Source organism: Tupaia chinensis, unplaced genomic scaffold (genome assembly GCF_000334495.1).
Source record: "Tupaia chinensis unplaced genomic scaffold, TupChi_1.0 Scaffold000355_1, whole genome shotgun sequence".
In the NCBI taxonomy this organism is placed as follows: Eukaryota; Metazoa; Chordata; class Mammalia; order Scandentia; family Tupaiidae; genus Tupaia; species Tupaia belangeri.
Window position 1 is genome coordinate 13821234 of NW_006159850.1, and position 25566 is coordinate 13846799.

The window sequence follows — 25566 nt, forward strand, 5'->3', positions numbered from 1 at the left end:
TTCATTGACTGTGTGTGTAAGATTTATTCTTTATTGCTATTTCTTGAACTTAATTGTGACATGTTCATGTTACTAAGATAACATTCAGGAATACAAGAAGGAAACAGCAGCCTGCTTGGGTTTGCTGGTATTGGTGGTCATACATCAGTGAAGAGCCCCATGTCACCCCACAGGCAGTTGTGACCAGGCATTAGTCCATTTCTCCAACATGAGCACTCAGGACGGCTGCATAGGCCAAGGGCCCTCTCAGTGTTGGGGAGCTGCTGGGATTCTTTTCTTCCTATCAGCAGGCCCAAGAAGGCAGGCTAAGTATTCAGAGAGAAGGCAGATACCAATGTGCTCCTGGAATTCTGTTCTCATCCTAGGAAAGGAATAGAAGTAGGGCTTGGAGGTAGGCCTTCTCCCTTTGTTGTTTCCATCTCTGGTTTCTTACTAACATGAAGGCCGTTCCATACATAGTGTCATTGTGTCTAGAGGTATAATAAGGATTTAGACATTACAGGATGTTTGATGAAGGAATGCAGTTTGCTTATGAGAGAAAAGCAAGGTTCTGAGTGATAGGAAGAGGGCCCTAGACAGGGAACGAGAAAGTTAAGCAAGTTCTCCTGAATAATGGAGGCACAACAGTGTGCCCTTCAGTCTCGAGTTCTTTTAAAAAGGTCTAGTCCCATTCATGTGGGGCCATTCCAAGGGCCATACCTCTCTTCTTTCTCAGATGGCACATGCACTTGCCAGAGAGTGGGAAGGAGAGAAAGCACCCCTCAATGGGGTGCAGTCATGCCATAGTCCCTTCTCCATTTCTCCATCCTCTCCAGCTTTTGGGGCACACCATGCACCTAGCATGCTTTGCAAGCCATTGGGACCAGGTTTCAAATGACTTGGTGTCAGCCATGTGGAACCAGCTTCCATAACTTCTAGGTCACAGGATGGCCCCTAGTGACAGCTTTATCAAGGTAGAATTCACAAACCACATGACTCTGCCATGTAAAGTGTACAGTCCATTGAATTTTAGTATATTTACCGAGTGACCTGGAACCACATCTGATACTCTTGGCATTGGGGAGTAAGTTCAACATAAATTTTGGAGGGGACACAGCAAGTGGTATTTGAATTTAGTAGTAAATTGTCATAAGTTCTCAAATCACAAAAAAGAAACTAGCTTTTTAAAAAAAGAATTATTTGACTTTTTATTTATTCATTCATTTATTTTGATTTGACCAGAGAAAAAGCAAGCCACCAGGTCTGAGACTTGAATTGCAGTTGGCTATGTGGGAGTGTCCAGCATCTTAATCACCACACCACTTGCTGGTCCCCGTAATGATTTTTTTAAAAAGAATCATTTATTTAACTTTATTTATTTTAATTTGACCATAGAGGGACAGAGTGAAAGAGAGAGACAAAGTGAGAAAGCAAGCTGCCAGGTCTGAGACTCAAACCGTGGTTGGCCATGTGGGAGTCCAGCACCCTTAACCACCACACCACCTGCCAGCCCTGGCTTTTTTTTTTTTTTTTTAAAGTCTAGTAGAAATACATAGGATATATTGGCAGTGGAAAGGGCCAACAGCTGAAAAGTCAGTTTAGCTATCATGTCATACAAGTGCTAAGAAGCCATGGGTTGCATTGAGAACATGAAGGGATGCACTGGAGAGAGAATTGTAGGCTTTTATGTCTTGCTATGCCAAAAGAGATGTGTGGCTTTTAAAAATTAGATTCACTGTACAACACAGTTCTGGGATGAGACCCACAGGGAAGCCTGGGAAAGAACAGATGGGATTAGGGTCAGTCTCATGCATAGGATGTGTGATGTCAGACCTATCATCACCCTATTTAAGAAGGGATTGGGACCAGCAGTTGGCGTAATGGCCATGTCACTGGATTCCCATGTAGTTGACCATGGTTCAGGTCCTGGACCTGGTGGCTTAAACTCACACCTGTTGTGTGTGTGTGTGCCCAAGATCCTGAGAGGAGAATGGAGGAGAAGGGATTGCAGCGTGGCCATCTCCCCTGGGGGGTGATTTCTTGCTCTGTCTTTCTGGTGAGTGCACCCACCCTATAGCAAAAGCCTCTCCAAGGCAAAAAAAAAAAAAAAAAAAAGAGGGATTGACCAGGGTTGGCAGGTAGTGTAGGTAAGGTGGCACATCTCACATGGCCAACTCTGCGGTTCGAGTTCCAGACCTGGCAGCTTGAGAAACTCTCCAGGCGCTTGTGTATTTGTGCCTCAAATCCCAAGAGCAGAATGTAAGAGAAGGGATTGCAGTGGGGCCATCCCCCTGGGTGGCGAATTCTCACTTTCCCTCTCTGTCTTTGGTAAAATGCTCCATATGGGAAAAATCTAAAAAACAAAAAAAGGTTTGGCCAACACCGCCCAAGCTGTTGTCGATTTCTGGGATCCTCTCCAGGTTTCTCTTGGTCCTGGACATAGACATCAGATTCTTTGGGACCCGCTTGCAGTTTCAAGACTTTTCTGCTTGAGAACCAAAGTTTTTATTAGTCTACTGTTCATACCCAGGCATTAAAAAATACTGAGTTTAGGGGACCAGCAGGTAGCGTAGTAGTTAAGGCGCTGGACACTCCCACATGTCTGACCAGGGTTCGAGTCCTGAATCTGGTGGCTTGCTTTCTCACTTCCTCTCACTCTCTCACCCTCTCCCTCTCTCTGGTCAAATTAAAAAATAAATGAATGAATAAATAAATATTTTTTTTAAAATACTGAGTTTACTAAGGTCCATGAACTTCTCTAGGTTCACTAATCAGCCATCACCACGACAGATAAAATCTTTCTTTGCTCTGAAGACTGCGAATTCCAGTTGGGAGGTACAAAAAAAAAAACCTGGAAGCCAAAAACTTAAGGTGATTTTTGATAGTATGGGGATCTCAAGTGGCTACTGCACGGTTCCGGAGGCATAAATAAAACACACTCGGCCCACGTTCCTGCATCTCCCAAATCCCGAAATGAGCGAGGAAAAGGGTTTTGCAGGGTGGCCTTGCCCCATATACGAGATGCTTTCTCACCCTTCCACCCCCCACCCCGGCGAGCAGCAGGCGCCCTTTGGCAAACAACAAAAACAATCTTAGCCGTATAATTAAAAGGGGGAAAAAAATACTCCTGCTATGATGCATGTGGACAAAATCTGGAAGGACCCAGAGGGGAACAAACCACTGTTTTTGTTTCGTGTATACTTACTGGCGTGGTTGAATTATGGAGGCTTAAGGACTTTGTACTACGTTGTTTTTATTTTTCACGTTATCACGTCTTTATGAGCAAAAATTGGCATCACGTAGTATTCTCTTGGGACTTTCTTTTGTTCAGTTCACAGAGACGTATACATTTATTATGAGACGTGGCCGGTCTAAAAATAAGTTTTGGATCCTTTCAGCGTGAAACAAGAGAACGAAGCTCCAGCTTAGATTCACTGTAAAACTGACGGCCGCACCGGGGGAGGCTGGAGCAAATCGCGCGAGGTCTACGGACCAAGCAAGGCAAAGGCGACGGCCGACGAAAGGCAGTGCGCGGCGCGAGATGGTGACGTCTCACGCCGGCGGGGAAACGTCCCTTCCGCGCACCGCCGCTTCCGGTCCTCGTGAGTGCTGTTCTCGCGCGGGCCGCGGTTTCCGGGCTGGTGTGGGCGCGCCGTGCGGGACGATTTTTTCTTCCAGGCGGCTTCCTTTCTCTGGGACCATGGCCACCGACTCGTGGGCCCTGGCGGTGGACGAGCAGGAGGCAGCTGTCAAGTCGGTCAGTGGCTTCAGCCTAGGCGAGGAGAGGTAGCGGGGCCCTCAGCGGACCCTGCTTCTAACATGGGCGTTTTCGGATGGGGCAGGCCGGCGGCCGCCGAGGTCCCTGACGGGCCGCGGGCGGCGCCCGCCGAGCTCCTGGACGGGCCGCGGGCGGATTCTTGGCTCTGGTTTCAGAGGCCAGTATCGAGCTTTTTGTCTTCATCGGGCTGGTTAAGGGACCGCATCCTGTAGCAGGCGGCCCAGCTGTGTGTGCTACTCTCTCCTGCACGGCTCTTTTCTCAGGATTGTAAGGAAAGGCAGATCTATTGTAGGTGCTGAATCTTCCATTAAGAGACTGTTTTAGCGTGTTCCCGCGCTGCTCTGTGCTGTACATGTATTGGGTCCGTGCTAATGTGGTTGACTGTAGCTCTTTGCAAAATAAGATTCTGGCTTACATTTAATGTTTCAGACTGCCGCAAGTGTCTGCACGTTGTTTCATGTTTAGAGTGGTATTTAGTTTCATATACTGGTTCTTTGATGAAGATCAATTCAACAGGAATCCATAAACTGGTTTTCTGTTTTTTCGTATACCTAAACTTTAGGTTTGTTTAGTGATAATAGTTAAGAATATAGTTAGTTTTGTAGACTCACATGTTATATAATTATTTTTTTTCCGAGAGGTTTTTGCTACACGGCACGTGCGCTCGCCATCCAGACAGAGATAGACAGAAAGCTAGAAATAACCCCCCAGGGGGAATGGCTACGCTGCAATTCCCCTGCAATTTCTTCTCCGTTCTCCTCTGGGATCTTGGGCGCGCCTGCACACGCGCCCGCGTGTGTTTAAGCCGCCGGATCCGGGACTTGAACCGCAGTCGACTACGTGGGAATCCAGCGACATAGCCATTACACTAACTGCTGGTCCCTGTTACATAATTTTTAAAACTTACATTTATACTGTAGCTATCCTTATTGCTTTGAGAGTAAAGTTATCAGCAAGTGTTTGAAATGGTTTAAGTCCTGTGGAGTATTCAAGGAGTCTCCCAAAGTTTATGGAGGGCCAGGTGATTAAGACTCTGAATTCTACATGGCCAGCTCTACAGTTGAAGTCATGGACCTGGTAGCTTGGAAGACACGCTTGGCATGTGTGCATATGTGCCCAAAGTCTCAAGAGGAGATGGAGGAGTAGGGATTGCAGTGTGGCCGTCCCCTCCTGGGGGTTGATTACTCACTTCCTCTCTCTCTGTCTCTGTCCAGCAAACAGCAGTTAGTGTAATGGCTATGTCTCTGGGCTCCCATGTAGCTGACTGCAGTTCAAGTCCTGGACCCAGTGACTTAAACTCATGCCGGGCGCGTGTGCGTGCCCAAGATCCTGAGAAGAGAACAGAGGAGAAGGGATTGTGGCATAGCCATCTCCCCTGGGGGGTGATTTTTCACTTTCTGTTGCTCTGACTGTCTTTCATACCCAACATGCTAATTTTAAGCTGCTGGGTCAAGGGCTTGAACCATGGTCGACTACATGAGAGTCCAGTGATGTAACCATTATGCCTTTTGTTTGCTCGTATATATATATTTTTTTTAGTTTGCTATGCGATGTGTGCATTTGCCAGAGAGAAAAACAGAAAGTGAGAAAGCATCTCCCAAGCCGGGGGATGACTATGCTGCAGTCGTTCTCCATTCTCTCAGGATTTGGGGCACATACATATAGGTGCCCAGTGTGCTGTGCTGTGCTATGCTTCCTTTTCTCCTTCCTTCCTCCTCCCTTCCTTCCTTCCTTTCGCTTTCTCTTTTTCTTTCTCTTTCTCTGTTTCTCCCCAGTGTTCTTTTCAAGCCACGGGGTCCAGGATTCAAACTGTACTCAGCCATGTGGGCTCCAGCTACCTTAACCACTGTGCCACCAGCCAGCCCCTTGTTTTTTTTTTTTTTTCCCCCTTAGAGGACATATGTGCTAGCTAGAGAGAGAGAGAGAGACAAAGACAGAAAGACAGGGAGAAAGAGGAAGTACCCTGCAGTGGTCATGGAGCAGTCCTGCTGCAGTATCCTCTCCTCTGTTTCTCCATCCAGTCAGGGTTTGGGGCACGCACACATATGCACTAGGTGTGTTTTTCAAGCCACCAGGGCCAGTAGTTGAACCAGGGTCAGCTATATGACATTCTACATGACATTTATTTCTCTCTCTCTCTCTTTTTAAAATATTTATTCATTCATTTATTTTAATTTGACCAGAGAGAGAGAGAGGGAAGTGAGAAAGCAAGACACCAGGTCCAGGACTTGAACAATGGCCAGCCATGTGGGAGTATCCAGCGCCTTAACCACCATGCCACCTGCTGGCCCCAACATTCACTTCTCTTGACCACCAAGTTATGGGCCAATCCTTACTGTCATGTCTTCTGACAGAACTGGCTTCCTCCTGTGACCATATCAACAGCTACATTTTTTTTTCCTTTCCTTTTTCAAGACCAGTCTTTCTCTATCCTCCCTCTCAAAAAAGCAATTCTGAGAATTTTTTAAGACCTTTTGAAATTAGTTTTCATAAAGGGAGATTTTTGCTGCCTCATGAGATCTTGCATGAAGTTCTTCAAGTGCCCTGAGGTCAGCTCTTGGTAGTTCCATGACTTGGGGACAGACACGATGCTAGCCATTGTTAGCAGGTGAAGTAACCCTCATCAAAACTGAAAACCTGCGTCCAGTATCAGACACTGCTCTCTGTGAGAGACGGGATTAGTAATTAGAAGGCTGTTCACTCAACGAGTCCAGAATGAAGAAAAATGGAGGCTGGACTTGTAGCACAGTGGTTAAGGGAGCTAGAACCCACATGGCTGACAGTAGTTTGAATCCCGATTCCAGTGGCTTGATAAACACACTGGGGCATATGTGCTCCAAATTCCAACAGGTGGGCAAATAGAGGAGAAGGGACTGTAGCGTGACCATACCACATTTGGGGGTGTTTTCTTCCTCTCTCTGTCTCTCTGTCTCTCTGGTGAATGCATGTACCCTCTAGTGATTAAAAATAAATAAATTCATATGTAAAAGAGTGCAGGTAAATAGGGACTTGATTGGCCTATGTGGTGAAGTTACCTCTGGTAAGACAAGAATAGATTTACCTTGAATATAACTGAATAAATACTGACAAATTCTTGCTTCTAGGATTCCTAAACCTTTCACTGTTGTCAACACATCTGTCCTTTGTACTAATGGCAATATTGTAGATTTGGTTACAGTTTCTTTTTCCACATCAATCTTTGTAGACGCTAATCAACTGGGTTGGACTGGAGCCTCCTGATGGTGTCAGTCAGTTTCAGACCCTCCCAGGTATAGGCTGCTACTGTGAATTCCTGTGTCCTGCCTGGGAGAGGGCTAGGCAGATACTTTGTGGAATGAGGTAACTCTTCTTACAGGCCAGCCTTGCCACCTTTCCTTTGGGGAAAGGTGTCCACCACCCAGGAGGAAGAGTGTTGATCTGATTTTTCTCTGGAAAACCTGGTTTCTAAAGAGGATTCGAAGAATGCACTTATGGTGGCAGGGCAGATTTCCTTCTTCCAGAGGCAAGAGCAGGGTCAGTTGAGGGGAGTATCATTTATTTTTTATTTTTATTTTTAAAGAGTTATTTTATTTAATTTTATTCATTGCCATTATTTTTATTTTTTGGAAGTTGACAAGAGAGAGAGAAGGAAAGTGAGAAAGCAAGCTGCCAGGTCCGGAACTTGAACCATAGTCAGCCATGTGGGAGTCCAGCCATCACAACCATGTTGCCACCTGCCAGCCCCAGAGGGGAGTATCATTTAGCAAAGGATGATGATCCCTCGGAAACGGAAGTGGTTCTCCTAAGGATAATGGCTTATATATCAACTCACTGTTCTTGTTGGGGGCAGGGCTTGGGCCCAGGGCTCATTTGGGAAGTCTTCAGAGCCTGACAACATACCTATGTAATTTTGTCTTTATATCACTCCCTTGCTTTTTTTTTTTTTTTTTGTGTGGGGGGGGGCGGGTGTCATGTGCACTCACCAGAGAAAGACCTCGGGAAAGTGAGAAATCACTTCTGCCTGGGGGGCATGGTCACACTGCTGTCTGTCCCTTCTCTATTTTTCCTGTTGGGATACTGGGCATATGCCCATATCCATCTGGTGTGTTTTTCAAGCCACCAGGACTGGGACTCAAATCATGTGGGGTCCAGCGCTCTAGCTACCATGCCACTGGCTGGCCCAGTCTTTCATTCTTACCAACACTTTGAACATAGAAAAATGGTGCTCACGAAAAATGGAACTTAGTTACAGGGTTATCATTTGCTACTTAGGAAGCAAGTCTGTATTTGTATTGATAGGACTACCTGACTAAGAGTAAATGAAAAACCCTTGCCTTCAAGTTTCAAGTGATTTTAATAAATAAGCTCTTACCTAACTTACAGTGTAGGTGCTGGGTTGTAGTACAAGGAAGAGGACTGTGATTTATTTGCTAAGTGTTGCTTTTATATGGCGTGGGGTTTAGCATTGAAGAAAACGCTCATTTGAGATATTTAGAAGGTATCTTTTTATTTTTTTTAAGAGAGATTTTTGCTATAGGGCATGTGCGCTCACCATAGAGATGGAGAGATAGGAAGTGAGAACATTTGTAATTATTATTTTTTAATTTGACCAGAGAAAGGGAAAGTGAGAAAGCAAGCTGCCAGGTCAGGGACTTGAACCTCTGGTCACCATGTGGGAGTCTAGTCCCTTAACCACCACTCGACCTGCTAGTCCAGATGGTCATTCTTTACCATGTCTGGGGTCTAGAAAACTTTGTTTTGCCATTTGAGGGGGGGAGAGGATATAATAAATATTTAATAGAGGTTAGCTGTTCTGTTGTAGAAAGAGCTTAAGGTGGGAGAAGAGCAGAGATTCGAGATGTTTTCAGACTTTTTCTATCATTACATTTAGCCCGCCCGCCCTCACCTTTCATAAGGCTGTTAGTGAAATGACGGTTCTCCCAGGCTTCTAGCAGTTCTGCATCAGGCAGAACAAACCAGCTCACTGAATATAGGTGCCAGACTTTCACTGGGGGAGTTTCTTTTTGCTCAAAGGCCTGCCTTTGACTGGGTAATTTGTTTAACTCAGTTTCCTTTCTCTCCTACTCAGATGAGCAGTTTGCAGATCAAGGAAGAGAAAGTCAAACCAGATACCAATGGTGAGTCACCGATGATTACCAGCGGGCCGAGAGTCACACTCGCGCTTGTTTGCACTTACTGCTGCAGTGTGCAAAGGAGCTTTCCTGAGGCATAGTGTTTGGCAGATGGCCACGCTGGATTTGAGAGCCCACGTGATACGTTTCATCTCTGAAGGGGATGTGTCAGTGTTCTGGGTTTGGCCTATCCTCTGACTCCCAAAAATCAAGAGACTCAGATCGTACTGCCACTGTTCCCTTGACAACATTTCAATTTGTGTCAGCTGCCAGAGAGAGCAGAGAGAAAGCACTCCCAGTGGGGTGTGGTCTCGCCAGTCTCTTTTCCTCCATTTCTCTGTTGTGTCAGAATCGGGGGCATAAATGCACAGGCATTTGGTGTGTTTCCCTTCCCTGGGACTGGGATTCTAACCATCAGCCACATGGGGTCCAGTTCCTAATGTACTGCACTTAACCACTGTGTGGTTTTTTTAACAGTTCATTGCTTTTCTGTTGAGAGAGACACATACATGTACTGCCTTGACAGGGTCTTGCCATACTAAAGTCGGGCCCTTAGCCTCCCAGCCAGCAAGGATCACAGGCACACCTGGCCTGTTCACGGGCACCCACCGCCTGTGCCACCACAGCCATGCCACGTGTAACTTTTTTTTTTTTTTTTTTGCTATAGGGCACGTGCGCTCGCCAGACAGACAGAGAGAGATAGAGAGACAGAAAGTGAGAAATCACCCCCCAGGGGGGATGGCCACGCCGCAATCCCTTCTCCTCCATTCTCCTCTCGGGATCCTGGGCATGCACGCACATGCACCCGGTGTGAGTTTAAGCCACCAGGTCCGGAACTCTAACCACGGTCGACTCACGTGTAACTCTTAAAGTGAATCTGGGTTCCAAACTCAGGAGGTGTAAAAGGTGCAAGGCCTCCTTCCCATGCTGCTTCACTTTACCCAGTATCCCCCAGCCCACATCCGCTTCCTGGGGCTACCAGAACAAGAACCAAAGACTACATGGTTTGAACAGCAGCATCCTACTATCTCATAGTTCTGGAAGCAGAAGACTGAGATCAGGATAGCACAGGGGCCCAGCCCGGTGATAGTCAGTAGCAAACTGAACTGCCGTTCCCTGAAGCCATACAGCCAGCTCTGGGTTCAGATCTCCAGGTAGGCCTAACAGCATGTGAGGTGCAGGCAGGCATGCCCAAGATCTGATAACCTCAAGGGCTAGGGAAAGGGATTGCAGCGTGAATGTCGGTAGGGTTAATTCCTTCTCAGGGCTACACAAAAGAGAATCTGTTCCCTACCTCTCCCCTAGTACCAGGTGTTGCCCTGCTAATCCTCCTCGCCTTTCCTTGCTTGTTTTGTTTTTTTTTTTAATTTTTTTTTTAATTTTATTGAGTATGTATTTATTTTATTTTGACCAGAGAGGGACAGAATTTGGGGGGGAGGGGTGGTAAGAAAGCAAACTGCCAGGTCCAGGACTCAAACTGCATTCAACCATGTGGAAGACCAGTACCCTTAACCACCATCCTGCCTACTGGCCCCCTCCCTGGCTTTTAATAGCTTCACCTCAGTCCTTTAAAAGAACCCAGTCAGGTGGGATTATGGCCTGCCCTGATGACTCACCTTAAATAATTACATCTATAGTCCCCTATTTCTTTCCTCTTTTAAAATTTGCTATAGAGTGGGACCAGCAGTTGGCGTAATGGCTATGTCAACTGGACTCTCATGTAGTTGATCACAGTTCAAGTCCCAGACCCAGTGGCTTAAACTCATACTGGGTTCATGTGTGTGCGTGCCCAAGATCCCGAGAGGAGACTGAAGGAGAAGGGATTGCGGCGTGGCCATCCCCCCGGGGGGTGATTTCTTGCTTCTGTCTCTCTGTTTCTGTCTTTCTGGCGAGCGCACATGCCCTATCGCAAAAAAAAAAAAAAGCCCCCCACGACAAAAAAAAAAAAAAAAAAAAAAAAAAAATTTTGCTATAGAGTGCATGCTGGGTCCAGGACTCAAACGCAGTCAACCATGTGGGGTCCAGCCACCCTAACCACCCTCCCCCAGCTGACCCCCAACTGCCCTGTTTCAAAAGAAGATCACATTCTGTGGTGCTGGGGGTAATTTGACCAGAGAGAGAGAGAGGGAAAGTGAGAAAGCAAGCAACCAGGTCCGAGACTCAAACCATGGTTGACCATGTGAGAGTCCAGCACCTCCACCACCACACCATCCACTGACCCCCAACATTTCAAATTTTTTTTTTTTGGAGAGGTTTTTCGCTATAGGGCGCATGCACTCACCAGACAGAGAGAGACATAGAGACAGAAAGCGAGAAATCACCCCCCAGGGGGGATGGTCATGCCGCAGTCCCTTCTCCTCCATTCTCCTCTCGGGATCTGGGGCATGCATGCACACGCGCCCGGCGTGAGTTTTAAGCCACCGAGTCCGGGACACGAACCGTGGTCGACTACGTGGGAGTCCAGCGACATAGCCATTACGCTAACTGCTGGATCCCAACCCAACATTTCAATTTTTATCAGTGTTTTCAGAGTACCTTCCATAGGTGTCACGTCAGTATATATTTATCTCTCTCTCTTTTTTAATCTGTTTATTCTGTCCGTAAAAGAAAGAAAAACAGCCTCAACTGGATCTCGTCATGTCCCCTTTCCCCAGGCCTCAAACTCGTCAGGATCTTGAGGGGCCATATGCACACCCAGCGTGTTCTAGGTCTCCTGGGCTGGGGACTGAACCTGTGGATGGGCATGTGGCTTCCAGTGCTGTAGTTCAGCTGACCACACCACTGAGGCTGGGCCCAGTGTGTATTTCTTTTTTTCTTTTTTTTTAAAGAGAGATTTTTTTACTATTGGGTTTGCATACTCTCGAAAGAGACAGAGACAGAAAGCAAGAAATCATCCCCCGGGGGATGGCCATACCGCAATCCCTTCTTCTCTTGGGATTTTGGGCAGGCACACACATGTGCCCGGTTTGTTTTAAGCCACTGGGTCTGGGACTTGAACATGGTTGATTATATGGGAGTCCAGCACATAACCATTACACCATCTGCTGGTCCCCCAGTTTTTATATATATATATATATATGTATGTTTTTGTTTTTTTGGAGGTTTTTTTTTATTTTTTTTAACTATAGGGCACGTGCGCTCGCCAGACAGAGAGACAGAAAGCGAGAAATCACCCCACAGGGGGGATGGTCACGCCGCAATCCCTTCTCCTCCATTCTCCTCGTGGGATCTTGGGCACGCACACACACGCCTGGTGTGAGTTTTAAGCCACCGGGTCCGGGACGTGAACCGCGGTCGACTACATGGGAGTCCAGCGACATAGCCATTACGCTAACTGCTTATATTTTTATCAGCAAAGTGTGAAAGCATCTGTTTCCCTACCATCTCACAAGAGTTGTTGGTCAAACTTTAAAAATTTTGCCAATCTAGTAGGTGAAAAATGGTGGATTATGTTTGCTCCTATCATTCTGTATTTTAAATTAGAATAAGTGGGCTGGGGGCTGGCAGGCAGCATGGTGCTTAAAGACGCTGGACTCCCACATGTCCGCAGTTCAAGTCTCTGACCTAGCAGCTTGCTTTCTCACTTTCTTTCTCTCTGTCTCTCTCTCTCTTTCTCTGGTCAGAATAAAACTAATAATAATGATAATAATACTAAATAGGGACTGGCAGGTGGTGTGGTGGTTAAGGACCCTGGACTCGCACATGGCTGACTGCGGTTTGAGTCCCAAACCTGGTAACTTGCTTTCTCACTTTCCCTCACTCTGTTTTCCTCTCTGGTCAAATTAAAATAATAAATAAAGTTAAATAAAATAATTATTTAAAAAATAAATAAGTAAAATAAAAATTAGAGTGACTCAGAGGTGATGTATTATAATCATTCTGAAATTAGTCCAGATTTACAGAAATTTTAATTTTTCTTATGCACATAAAAACTTCTTAGAAATAGGGCCAGCTGGCAGCATGGAGGTTAAGGCGCTGGATCCCACATGGCCAGCCGCTTGGTTTGAGTTATGGACCTGATAGCTTGAAAGCCACACCAGGTGTATGTGTGTACATGCCCAAAATCCTGAGAGGAGACTGGAGAAGGGATTGCAGTGCGGCCCTCCCCGTGTGGGGGTGATCTCTCTCTCTCTCTCTCTCTCTCTCTCATGTACATGCCCTAAGCAAGGGCAAGCAAAAACTTCCAGGAACAGGCCTAGCCTGTGGCTCAGCAGGACGCCTAACTGCAGTGCTGGACAACACATACCAGCCATGGCTGGAAGCCCTGCCAGCAGATGGCGTAATGGTGGTTCCGAACATCAGCCCAGGTGCCTATGTGCATGCCCAGGATCCTGGCAGGCTGGCTGCCTAGAAGGACGTGGGGGGTGTTTGAGCCCCATGGCTCTTTTTTTTTTCTCATGCACATGCACACGTATTTTCTTTTTTAAAGTTCTATCGCTTCTCGGCCTTTTGGCTAAGATCAAGTGTAGTATCTGTTTTTTCGTGTTTATTTATTTATTTATTTAATAAGAGGGTTTTGCTTTAGAGCATGTTTGCTTGATGGGGAGAGAGAGACAGACTGACAGGGAAAGTGAGAACTCACCCCTGGGAGGGGTGGCCATGTCACAATCTCTTCTTTGTTCTCCCACACACACGTGTACCCAGCATGACTTTGAAGCCGCTGGGTCCAGGACTCGAACCACAGTTGACCATGTGAAAGTCCACTGACGTCACCACTACACCTTCTCGTGACCTCAATAGTAGTGTCTGTTCTTATTTTTTTTTTAGAGAGATTTTTTTTTTTTTTTTTTTGTTATAATGTGTATGCACTTGCCAAAGATGCAGAGAGAGACAGAAAGTGAGAAATCACACCACCACCACCCCCGCCCCCGGGGGATTGGCTACGCTACAATTTCTTCTTCTCCATTGTCCTCTTGGGATTTTGGGCACACACTCTTATGCACCCAATGTGAGTTTCAAGCCTCCAGTTTCTGGTCTTGAATTTTGGTTGGCCATATAGAGAATACAGCAACATAACCATTATGCCATCTGCTGGTCCTATAAATAATATATATACATATATATATATAGAACAACAGAGAGAAACAGAAAGTGAGAAATCATCTCCCAGGGAGATGGCCACACTGCAATCCCTTCTCCTCCATTTTCCTCTCGGGATCTTGGGCACGCACGCACACGTGCCCTGCGTGAGTTTAAGCCACTGATCCGATACTTGAACCACAGTCGGCTACATGGGAGTCCAGTGACATAGCCATTACACCAACTGCTGGTCCCAAATAAAAATTTAAAAAAATATATATATATACACATACATACATACAGGAGCCAACATGTGGCATGGTGGTTAAGGGCACTGGACTCCCACATGGCTGACTGCAGTTCACATTCCAAAACTGGTGGCTTATTCTCCCTCCTTCCCTCCCTTCCTCTCTCTCTTATACTCCGTCCCTCTCTGGTAAAATTTTAATAAATAAAGGTAAATAAAATAATTCTTATTTAAAGATGGGGGAGCTGGTAGGTGGTTTGGTGGCTAAGGGCACTGGACTCTCATGTAGCTGACTGTGGTTCGAGTCCTGGACCTTGTGGCTTCTTTCTCACTCCCCCCCCCCACTTACTTTGCCCCTATCTAGTCAAATTTAAATAAATAAATAAAGTTTGGCATAGGGGAACATGTGCTTATCAGAGAGAGATGGGGGCGGGTTGTGGGAAATGAGAAGTCACCCCCGGGGGGATGGCCACACTGCAATCTCTTCTCCATTCTCTTTTCAGGATTTTGGGCACATGAGCACAGGTGTCCAGCATATTTTTCAGATTAGGTCCAGGACTTGAACCCACAGAGTTAGCTAGGTGGGATCCAGTCTCTTTAACTACCATGCCTCCTGCTGGTGGTTAAATTTCTATTTCTCAGAACTAAACATAAATGCCAACTGTTTGCATTTTATCTCATAAAGTTTTAGTATTACATTGTCCCACCGTTTAGATGGTCTTAATAGTACCTTTCTAAATATGACATTTTTTTCTTGTGTAGGTGTTGTCAAAACCAGTACCACTGCAGAGAAAGATGAAGAAGAGAAAGGTAACTACTATTCAGAGCCCTGTGGCTAGAGCGAGCGCGACCCCAGGCTTGCCTTCCTGGGGCCAGAGGCACTCTGAGTATAGGGTCAGGGAGATAAGGACGATTCAGCAAAGGAGACTGACAAGGAGCAGTCAGTGAGGCAGAAGAAGTCAGAGGCAGTATTTCCAAAGTCAGGTGTCAAATACAGGTGTCAATGAAGAGAAGAACGTGATGACCATTAGATCATGGCTGTGTGCAAGTTATTGGTGAGCTTGACAAGGCCTACTGAGGTCAAGTGCAGAGGTAAAAGAAAAAACCTGTTCAGTGTATACACAGTGGAGAAGGGACGGAGAGAAAGTGGGTACAGGTAGTTCTTATTCCGGAATGGGCAGTCATGGATGGGGCTGTAGGAGAAAGGAGGAAGCAGGTCGATGAGAAATGTTAACACAGGTTCTCTTGCTGATGGGATGGTCCAGCAGAGGTGGACACTAATGACACTGGGAGCCGGAGCCAGAGAAGTACCCTGGGGGCAGGAAGAGGTGGGCCCTAGTGGACAAGTAGGAGCCCTGCCCTGGCACCTAGGCTGCTCCTTTATCGCTGCGGGGGTCAGGGTGGAGAGGATGCGCACACGTATAGGTGGGCGTGTGGCCGTGGTCCTGAGCATGAGAGGAGAAGGCATAGTGAAGGTTTGAGAGAGAACCAGCGGACTGTGGAAACACGTCCTGGGCAGCTCAGCCTTTAGAATCTGCTGGTCAGGAATTACTGCTGTGGTTTGGTTTTTCTCCTGCCGTGCTTCACTGCCCAGGTGCTGGTTTGGAGGAGAGTGGTTTTAGAAGGTGAGTTTTGCCAATGAATAGGAAGAAAATCTACTGTGTTTTTTTTTTTTTTTTCCCAGAGGACAAAGCTGCCCAGTCCTTACTCAACAAGCTTATCAGAAGCAACCTTGTGGATAACACGAACCAGGTGGAGGTCCTGCAGCGGGACCCAAACTCTCCCCTCTACTCAGTGAAGTCTTTTGAAGAGCTTCGACTGTGAGTATTCAGTCCCCTGGACAGCTTCCTTGCCAGGTCCTCCGCTATAAAGCTTAGCATCTCAGGGATTCTTAAAGGAATTTCACTTTTGCTTTAAAAAATGTATTTTTTTTCCTTTCACTAGGGAATAATTCACATGATTAAAAATGGAAAAATATGAAAAAATTTAAGTGACAGTCTCCCACCCTTGCCCCCTGGCTTCCCTGCTCTCCTCCTCTTGCTAGGGATTTATAAATGCCACAGATTGATGCATCATAGCTGAAAGTCTTTTTTCTTTTATGCTCTTAGAACTTTCAATAAAATATTGGCTGACAGGTGATTTCTGGATGTCAGGAACATTTCTTATTAGGTAAGCCCTTTTGTTAGACTATAGGGTTTACAGTCTTAAGAACAGTTTATCTACTTTTATAAAATCTGTCAGAGAGCCGGGATTCCTGGTACCTACCGTGGAAAGCAACCCTTGATGGTTCCGGAATTAAGAAAGAAAAAAAAAAAAACAGAACCCCAAATTCAGCTTTAAATGAGCATATTAACGGCATCGTGCTAAGACCCTAGCGTGTCGTTACTCTAAAGGCAGAGAACGATGAAAGGCCACACCATGTTTTTGTTTCCTTCGTAAGTTAGTCCAGAGGTGTTTCAGGGTCACTGGTTTACGTACATGCCACTGCCCTGGATAGTAGGAGGAACACGGCATACTCTCCATTCTTACTGCACCCCAGGATCCAAATCATAGGCAGAAACTAGCTGGTAAATAAGAATGTGGGGGAATAAATGCATTCTCTGCCTTTGCTTAGCAAAATGTATAGTATGCCAGCCCCTGTGGATAAATGGAGGCCAGTCCCTGCCAGCTGTTACTGCTGAGTAAGAGACACTTAAGATGGGAGGGCTGGGGCCAGCAGATGGTGTAATGGTTACATCACTGGACTCTTACGTAGTCAGCTGTAGTTCCAGTGTTAGACCTGGCAACTTAAAACTCACACCGGGTGCTTGTGCATATGTACCTAAAATCCTGAGAGGAGAATGGAGGAGAAGGGATTGCGGCATGGCCAACCCCCTGGGGGGTGATTTCTTGCTTTCTATGTCTCTGTGTCTCTCTCCAGCCAGCGCATAGCATTTGCCCTTATAGCAAAAATTTTTCTCTTAAAAAAAAATAGTTAACTTGTTTTTAAAAAATATTTTCAGGAAATTATGCTTTTCCATGTGTGTTTCCTTTGTCAAGGGCTTTATTCAGCATCTTCGTCATCTCTGCTTGCATTCTTAAACTGTAGGGGCAGCTAGGCGTGCTCTACTGCTTTCTAAGACTGACAGCTTGCTTTCCAAGTATGGTGGGTTTTTAACATCTTTTCACTTAAAAGACTTGCACGCTCAGTTAACCACAGATGAGCTGTCCTCTCTGAAAGGCAGGTTCTCTGATTTAGTACTTGGTAGCTAAAAGAAACAAAGAGACCTAGGTCACTTAATATACTTGGCTTGTTCTGTACTTAAAATAGATAAATTAACCTGCAAAATATAAGAAATGTGCCAGTGAAAACTGTTGGGTGACTTGAAGTCCAACTAAGTAACGTCTTTGTTTCCTTGACGACCAAATCATTAGCTGTGAGTGCCACAGTGCTTTCTGCCAAAGGGAAGATACCACAGGTTATGTTTTCAAAGCTCTTTGTGTCTGAGAACTAATACAGGCCAGAAGAATTTGCATTTCAGACAGCCTGTTAGACTCGGAAGTCTCGTTTTGCCTTTTCTTCCCTGACAGCCCAGTGTGGTTTTGTTCCTCATCCTGTCTAGGGTAGCAGAGACTTCTGGAATGCACTGAAAGAGCAGCTCAAGTGACAAGTTAGAGCTTTTCTGTTCTTGATTTGGACTCCGTGTAAAAGCAAACCACCTACTTAAAAAGTCCGTTAAGCTAATTGACCCCCCCCCCAATTACTAATCTGCCATGTATCAGCTCCCTGAGCCGGCTTAATCAATTTCTTTCCCCCTGTTTATCCTACGCGTTTGCAGCTGGCTTTGGAAGAGTCACAGGACACAGAGGACGGTGGTACAATTTCATCGTGTACCCTGAGAAATGAAAGCTGAAACCCATTTTTTAAAGAGAGTCGTCTAGTCTAGCAGTGTGCCTAGCAGTGTAGTACACTGTGTTATTTTTAGTTGCATCTTGTATAATTTACTTTATGTCATGAATTAATAAACGCTGCCTCTGCTGTATCCAGGGGTCACATGTCATCCAAGGCCTGCCAGATTCGTGGTGCTGCCGAAAGTGGATTCCTCCAAGGAAGGAAGCCAGTCTATCATAGTTGCAGACTGAAATTAGAGAGTAATAGTGGTTTGGTTGGCTTTTATGTGGTGTTATTTTGGGCCTATGAAAAGATGTCTGAGAAGTAGGAAGCATTTTTTTTTTTTGCTAGACCTAAGGGAATAGAAGATCCTAGGTGTCTAAGACAGTGCTGGCTGCCAGGAATCCATCTTCTCTCTCCCTGGCCTCGCAGGAAACCACAGCTTCTCCAGGGAGTCTATGCCATGGGCTTCAATCGGCCATCTAAGATACAAGAGAACGCCTTACCCATGATGCTGGCTGAGCCGTGAGTATGCCCCCCAGGAATCCCTCACGGGACTGCGGTCTCACTGAGAGCCTCTGCAGACCGCTGCCGCTGTTCCTGAGACCCACACGGGCCTCCAGGGACTTCGTGTTTCTTCAGGGAAACAGCATGGGCGAGTACAAGGAGAAGCCACTGAAAGTGGATCCAGTTTTTGCCTTCCTCGGTGATAAAAACTTACAGAAAAAGTACTTTCAATCTGTACAGTTTTAGAAATCAGTTTTTTTGTTTGCTTTGTGCCAGAGGGCACCTGTGCTCTCTAGAGAGAGAGAAAGGAAGAGTAAAAAGCTCCCCGTGTGGGAAATGGTCATGCTCCCATCTTCTCCATCTCTCCTTCCATTAGGGATTTTGGGCATGTGCTCACAATGGCAGCTGGCTCAGTTTTCAAGCTGTTGGGTCTGAGACTTAAAGGTGGAGTCAGCCATGTAGGGTCTGGGTGACTTCACTTCCAGGCCAGTCTTGGAAATTGGGATTTTAAAATTTATTTAGAGGCCAGCATGGCATAGTGGTTAAGTTACTGAGTTCCCACATAGCCTACTTTGGTTCACATCCCGGACCTGGCACCCCGAAACTCACACCAGGCCTGTGTGCGTGTGTGCCCAAAAGCCCAGGAGGAAAATGGAGAAGGAATTGCAGCATGGCCATCCCTGCCAGGGGGTGATTTCTCACTTTCCTTCTTACTGTCTCTCTCTAGTGAGCGTACATGCTCTATGAGGCAAAAACCTTTAAAAAAAAAAAAAAGATTATTTTGACATTTTTGAGACTTACACAAAGGAACAAAGAACCATGCCGGGCACACCTGTGCAGCCCTGTCCTGCCATGACATAAAATGAGTCTGCCGACACGACAGTCTAGCCCCACCGTCACATTCCGTCCTCTCCCTCCGGGAAGGGGGCGCTGCCCTGAGACAGCCTGTCATCTCCTCAGGTTTCTTTATGCTTTTGCTGCATCCTTAGGTAAACCTGAGACGCTAAAGAGTAGTTGACATGTTTTTAAGCCTTAGGTAGATGACACCACACCAACATAGCACTCTTATTTTCCTAACTTTCATTATTTTTTCTTTTTTAACGGCAAAAACACCACCTATTCTCATGACACTGGGCCACCTGAAGTGGAGTGTAGAAGTTCCCTCTAAAACATGCACCTGACTTGGCCTCACGTTGTCCATGAAGACGGGAAAGGGAGCACGTAGGATCTGAGTCCTAGGATGGGAAAGGAAACAGGAATTATCTGGGCACACCGCGCTCTGTGCTCTTGGTTGTCGTGGGGCCCATGGGATGCGTGCTGGAGTCTGGAGGGGGTGTACGCATCTAAAACAATTAGCATCACAGCTGTTCTTTTGGCAACGTATAAAAAATGCATCAGAGTATAATATTGGATCATTGGAAAAGTCATGACGTATTGTTTCTGTTTTTCTATGCAAAAATATATCATGACTTTTCCAATGACCGAATAATTTGTTCTCAGTGTAGAAAACCTCAATAATACAGAGATACATGAAGAGGGAGTTTTTTTCCACCCAGAAAGAATACTTTGCTGCTTTATCGCGTGTAACCAGTTCTGATTTCATTTCTGTTTTCCCTTGCTCCAGCCCACAGAACCTGATTGCCCAGTCTCAGTCTGGCACTGGGAAAACAGCTGCTTTCGTCCTGGCCATGCTTAGCAGAGTGGAACCTGCAGACCGATACCCCCAGGTGAGGCCTGGGAAGCCAGTGGGCTCTGGCCTGCCTGCCCTGGGATAGGCAGCGCCCTTGGTGGGAGATGAACTAGAGGCCTGGAGGGTTCTGGTGCCTTAGACTGCCCTAGGCAGAACAGGTTAGTGAACCAGGCCCGGATCTAGTGAGAATTCACGTGGAAGCAGCAGTCTTTTACAGTGGCTCCCCCATGAGCCAGGACGTCCTGCTGAGGGCTTTGGTCTCCTGTCTACCTGACCGGGGAGGCTGGGATCCCTGCACTACTTAAGCAGTAATAATGTGCACACACTCATTGCTTCAGAGCCTGCTGTCTAGTACTGAATGGCCCTCCTGAAGTTGTCTTTGATGGTTTCCCTGTCAGTGTCTGTGCCTCTCCCCAACATATGAGCTGGCGCTTCAAACAGGAAAAGTCATTGAGCAGATGGGCAAATTCCATCCAGAACTAAAGCTTGCTTATGCAGTTCGAGGCAACAAATGTGAGTATAAGGGGTGAGACCTAAGCAGTGGGCAGGGGGGTGGTTGGTGTATGAATTTCAAAGGTGTGATGACCTAGCCCAAGAACGTTGCTTTTAGCAAATCCTTTTATTTATTTTTTTGAAATTTATTTCACTTTATTATTGTTAGTTCTTCGATTTGCTATAGGGTATGTGTGCTCACCAGAGAGAGATGAGAGAGAGAGAGAAAAGGCACGCCAGGCTACCTGGTCCAGTATTCAAACTGGTCGGCCATGCAGGAGTCTAGCTCCAACCACCACGCCACCTGCTGGCCCCATTAGCAAATTTTTTTAAATGCCTGCTTATTTGTCACCCAGCCCTCTCCAAGCTTATTATAATTTTTTTCTTAATTTGCCAGCGATCATATGCATCCTTCAGAGAGAGAGTGGGAGGACAGGTTCTCCCAATGGGGCATGATCGTACTTTAATCCCTTCTCGTCCTGTCTGCATTTGGGGCACATATGCACACAGCCCAGTGTTTCTCAAGCCACTGGGGCCAGGATTCCAGCTTGCCACCGGCTCCCTTAACTACTAGGCCATGGGGCTGACCCTAAAATAAGATCTTAAATTGCTCTTTTAAAAAATCTCTGCACAGCTCATGGGGTTCTTAAGATCTAGAGTTCATATTGTCTGATGACAAAATGAAAATTTATTTTGAAGCTTTTAGTTGCAATTCCAGAATTGGGCATCATTTCATTCCATAAAATAAGTATTCTACTGAGCTCAGCAGAGGAACTTGGTTTTATAGACAGAGAAGAACCAAAGAAAGCAGAAAGAACAAAAAGCGATTGACCGTTTCAAAGTTGGCATGACAGGGACAGGAACACAGAACAACAGAAAAATATCATTTGGTCAACACCAGGCTACTTATAAGAACTAAAAGAGTAAAGGATATAAGCATTAAAAGCAGAGGGAACGGGCCAGCGGGAGGCATAGTGGTTAAGGTGCTGGACTCCCACATGACTGACCATAGTTCGAATCCCAAACCTGGTGCCTGCTTTCTCACTTTCTCTTTCTCTCTCTCTGTCTCTCTCTCTGGTCAAATTAAAAAAAAAAAAAAAAAAAAAAGTAGTGATGGGGACCGGTAGGTGGTGTGATGGTTAAAGTACTGGACATTCCCACATGGGCGACCATGGTTCGAGTCCGGACCTGGTGGCTTGTTTTCCCACTTTCTTTCTCTCTCTGTCTCTCTCTGGTCAAATTAAAATAAATGAATGAATCAATAAAATTAAATAAAAACAATTCTTTTAAAAAAGGTGATGAATAAAATGAAATAAAGTAATTCTTAAAAAAAACTTATAAAAAAAGTCAGAGAGAACTTTATTATTATTCCCATTAACTGTTACTTCTCTTGTGATAGCTCAGAGAACTTAGTTTTAGCTTGGTGACATGGAACTTAAGCATGAGTAACTCCATTTTGATTTTTAGTGTAGTCTCTTGGGACCTTATGCAGGAGCTTAATCCAAAACAATGACTGCCCTCTTATAAAATTTTTTTAAGAATTATTTTATTTTATTCATTATTATAATTTTAATTTGACCAGAGAATCACCCTGAACCACCATGCCACTTGCCAGCCCCACCTCGTATAATTCTTTTTTTTTTTTTTTGAGGTTTTTTGCTATAGGGCGCATGCGCTCGCCAGACAGACAGAGAGAGACAGAGAGACAGAAAGCGAGAAATCACCCCCCAGGCTGGGATGGTCACGCCACAATCCCTTCTCCTCCTTTCTCTTCTCAGGATCTTGGGCACGCACGCACATGCGCCTGGCGTGAGTTCTAAGCCACCAGGTCCGGGACGCGAACCGCAGTCGACTACGTGGGAATCCAGCGACATAGCCATTACGCTAACTGCTGGTTCCCACCTCCTATAATTCTTATCTGACAGTATTCATGACCTTTCTGTACTGTGTTATATAAAAGTTACATTAGAAAGTCTGTCTTGGGGGGACTAATAGTTGGCATAATGGTTATGTCGCTGGGCTCCCATGTAGTCGACTGCAGTTTGAGTCCCAGACCCAGTGGCTTAAACTTATGCAGGGCGTGTGTACGTGCGTGCCCAAGATCCTGAGAAGAGAAAGGAGGAGAAGGGATTGCGGCATGGCCATCTCCCCCAGAGGTGATTTCTCGCTTTCTGTCTCTCTGTCTCTCTCTGTCTTTTTGGCGCATGCACGCACCCTATAGCAAAAACCTCTCAAAACAGGCTGTCTTGGGGGCTAGCTTAGCCGGTGGCATAGTGGTTAAGGCGCAGGACTCCCACATGATTAACCACAGTTAAGAGTCCTGGACTCAGCAGCTTGAAGCTCATTCCTGGTATGTGTGTGTGCACGTGCTGAAAATCCCAAGAGGAGAATGGAAGAGAAGGGATTGTGGCATGGCCATCCTTCCTGGGCATGATTTTTTAGTTGCTCTCTGTGTATCTGTCTAGCAAACAGGCGTGCACTAAAGCAAATAGCTCAAGTCTTGGATTTGAATGTGTCTTTTGCTCAGGAATGATTTTCTTTTGTTGAAAGAATTATCTTATTTAACTTTATTGATTTATTTTGATTTGCCCAGAGAGGGACAGAAATTGAGAAAGCCAGCTGCCAGGTCCAGGACTTGAACTGTAGTCAGCCATGTCAGAGTCCAGCACTTTTTTTTTTTTTAAACATTTTTCTTTTTTTAGATAGCTCTTTATTTTATTTAATTTATTTATTCATTTATTTGTTCATTTGACCAGAGAGAGACAGAGGTTGAGAGTGAGAGAGAGAGGAAGTGAGAAAGCAAGCCACCAGATTTAGGACTCCAACCCTGGTCGGCCATGTGGGAGTGTCCAGCGCCTTAACCACCATGCACCTGCCAACCCCACTCAGGAATGATTTTCTGATTTGCCTTGTTTATTTGGAAAATACTGGTGTACTGAGATATGTGGACCCATTTCATTACATGACGTGTAAAAATTACATGGGGCCAGCTAGCAACAGTGGTTGAAGTGGCTGGATTCCACCTGTCCTACTGTGTCTCAGACCCAGTGGCTTGAAAAACACTGAGTCCATGTACATGTGTGTTCAAAATCCCAAGAGGAGAAGGTAAGTAAAGATTTATTTATGATATTTGCTATAGAGTGCGTGTGCTCACCAGAGAGTCAGACAGAAAACAAAAGGGAATGGACACTCGTAATCCCTCTACCTCCAGTCTCCTCTCACAATTTTGGGCATGCAAGCACACACACAAGCACCTGCTGTGAGTTTCAAGCCACTGCGTCTGGGACTCGAACCGTGGTAAACACGTGGGTGTCCCAGTGACATAACTGTTACGCCATGTGCTGGTTGCCTTTTCACCTTTTTTGGTATACAACTTCTGATATTTTTACTTTCAATAATGTGTGTGAGATCATGTTATATCAGTTCCTGAACACTGTCATACTTATGTGTGTTTTACTTAGTAAGTTACCTTTTGCTGGTTGTCACTTCACAATAGGAGCACAGTGTGAACGTCACGAGTGGGAGCGTTGGTCATTAGGATTTGGGACTGACGCCACAGCCTAGTGGTTAAGGGAGCTGGATCCCACTTGATCCACTGCAGTTCAAATCCTGGTCCTGTTGACTTGAAAAACACACTGGACTGGACATTGAGTACCCCAAATCACAACAGGATGGAGAAATGAAGAAGAGATTGTCACGTGATCATACTCCATTGGGGGCTGCTTTCAGACCCCACTTCCCCTGCAAGCATATGAACCCTCTGGCAATTAAAAAAAGTGGGGACCAGCAGTTGGTGTAATGGCTATATCACTGGCCTCCCATATAGTCAACCGCGGTTTGAGTCCTGGACCTGGTGGCTTAAGCGCTGGGTGTGTATGTGTGTGTGCCCAAGATCTTGAGAGGAGAATGGAGGAAAAGGGATTGCAGCGTAGCCACCCCCCGGGGGGTGATTTCTCGCTTTCTGTCTCTCTGTCTTTCTGGCGAGTGTACACACCCTATAGCAAAAACCTCTCAAAAACAAACAAACAAACAAAAAAAACTCATGCCAGGTGTGTGTGCATGCGTGCCCAAGATCCTGAGAGGAGACTGGAGGAAAAGGGATTGTAGCATGGCCAACCTCCTGGGGAATGATTTCTCCCTTTCTGTCTCTCTGTCTCTCCAGTGAGCACATGCACCCCATAACAACAAATTTTCTCTTAAAAAAAAAAAAAAAGAATTTTTTATTTTATTTTATTGTTATTTTTTTTTTTATAATTTGACCAGAGAGACAGAAAGGTAAAGTGAGAAAGCAAGCCACCAGGCCTGGGACTCAAACTGCGATTGGCCATGTGGGAGTCCAGCAACCCAACAACAGGGTCACCTGCTGACCCCCATCTGTGTGGGATTTTAATCCGGAGCACCATGCACCGAGACAGCTGTCATTCTGCCCACTTCACAGTAGAATCAACCTAGACTCCAGGGTAATACACATGTGTGTTTTGAAATCTGAAATTCACTTTTTCCGCTAGTGCCAGAATGATGGGCAGGGCTTGTTATTTCTAGGGCTGGCTTTGCCTTTGAAATACTCATAGAAAACTCTCGGGTGTCCACAGTGGAAAGAGGGCAGAAGATCAGTGAGCAGATTGTCATCGGCACTCCTGGGACCGTCCTGGACTGGTGCTCCAAGCTCAAGTTCATCGACCCCAAGAAGATCAAGGTGTTCGTCCTGGACGAGGCTGACGTGATGATAGCTACTCAGGGCCACCAAGACCAGAGCATCCGCATCCAGAGGTAGGATGGGCAGGGAGGGGCTTCCCAGCCTCCGGCCTGCAGCACCTGCTCCCCTGACCGGCCAGGCCCCCCCAGGCTCCCCTCCGGGTCTTGCGGACCCCC

General features: G+C 46.0%; 1 protein-coding gene and 1 non-coding gene across 3 annotated transcripts in view; both read left to right on the plus strand.

The window, feature by feature from the left end:
* Positions 1 to 3579: 3579 nt before the first annotated feature.
* Positions 3580 to 25566, plus strand: part of LOC102476620 (ATP-dependent RNA helicase DDX19A) — a 26242-nt gene continuing 4255 nt past the window's right edge. Inside the window, exons 1-8 of one of the 2 annotated variants that reach the window (XM_006152652.3) lie at positions 3580 to 3736; positions 8826 to 8874; positions 14897 to 14944; positions 15819 to 15954; positions 18438 to 18530; positions 20137 to 20239; positions 20601 to 20715; positions 25287 to 25464. In XM_006152652.3, coding sequence (XP_006152714.1) covers positions 3680 to 3736; positions 8826 to 8874; positions 14897 to 14944; positions 15819 to 15954; positions 18438 to 18530; positions 20137 to 20239; positions 20601 to 20715; positions 25287 to 25464 — 779 coding nt within the window. In that variant the 5' untranslated portion in view covers positions 3580 to 3679. Of the gene's footprint in view, positions 3737 to 8825; positions 8875 to 14896; positions 14945 to 15818; positions 15955 to 16242; positions 16304 to 18437; positions 18531 to 20136; positions 20240 to 20600; positions 20716 to 25286; positions 25465 to 25566 lie in introns of those variants that run through there. The other variant, XM_006152653.3, reaches the window with a different exon arrangement.
* Positions 13302 to 13501, plus strand: LOC114008579 (U2 spliceosomal RNA). The gene has a single exon (XR_003550100.1). It is a non-coding gene; the product is annotated as a U2 spliceosomal RNA (small nuclear RNA).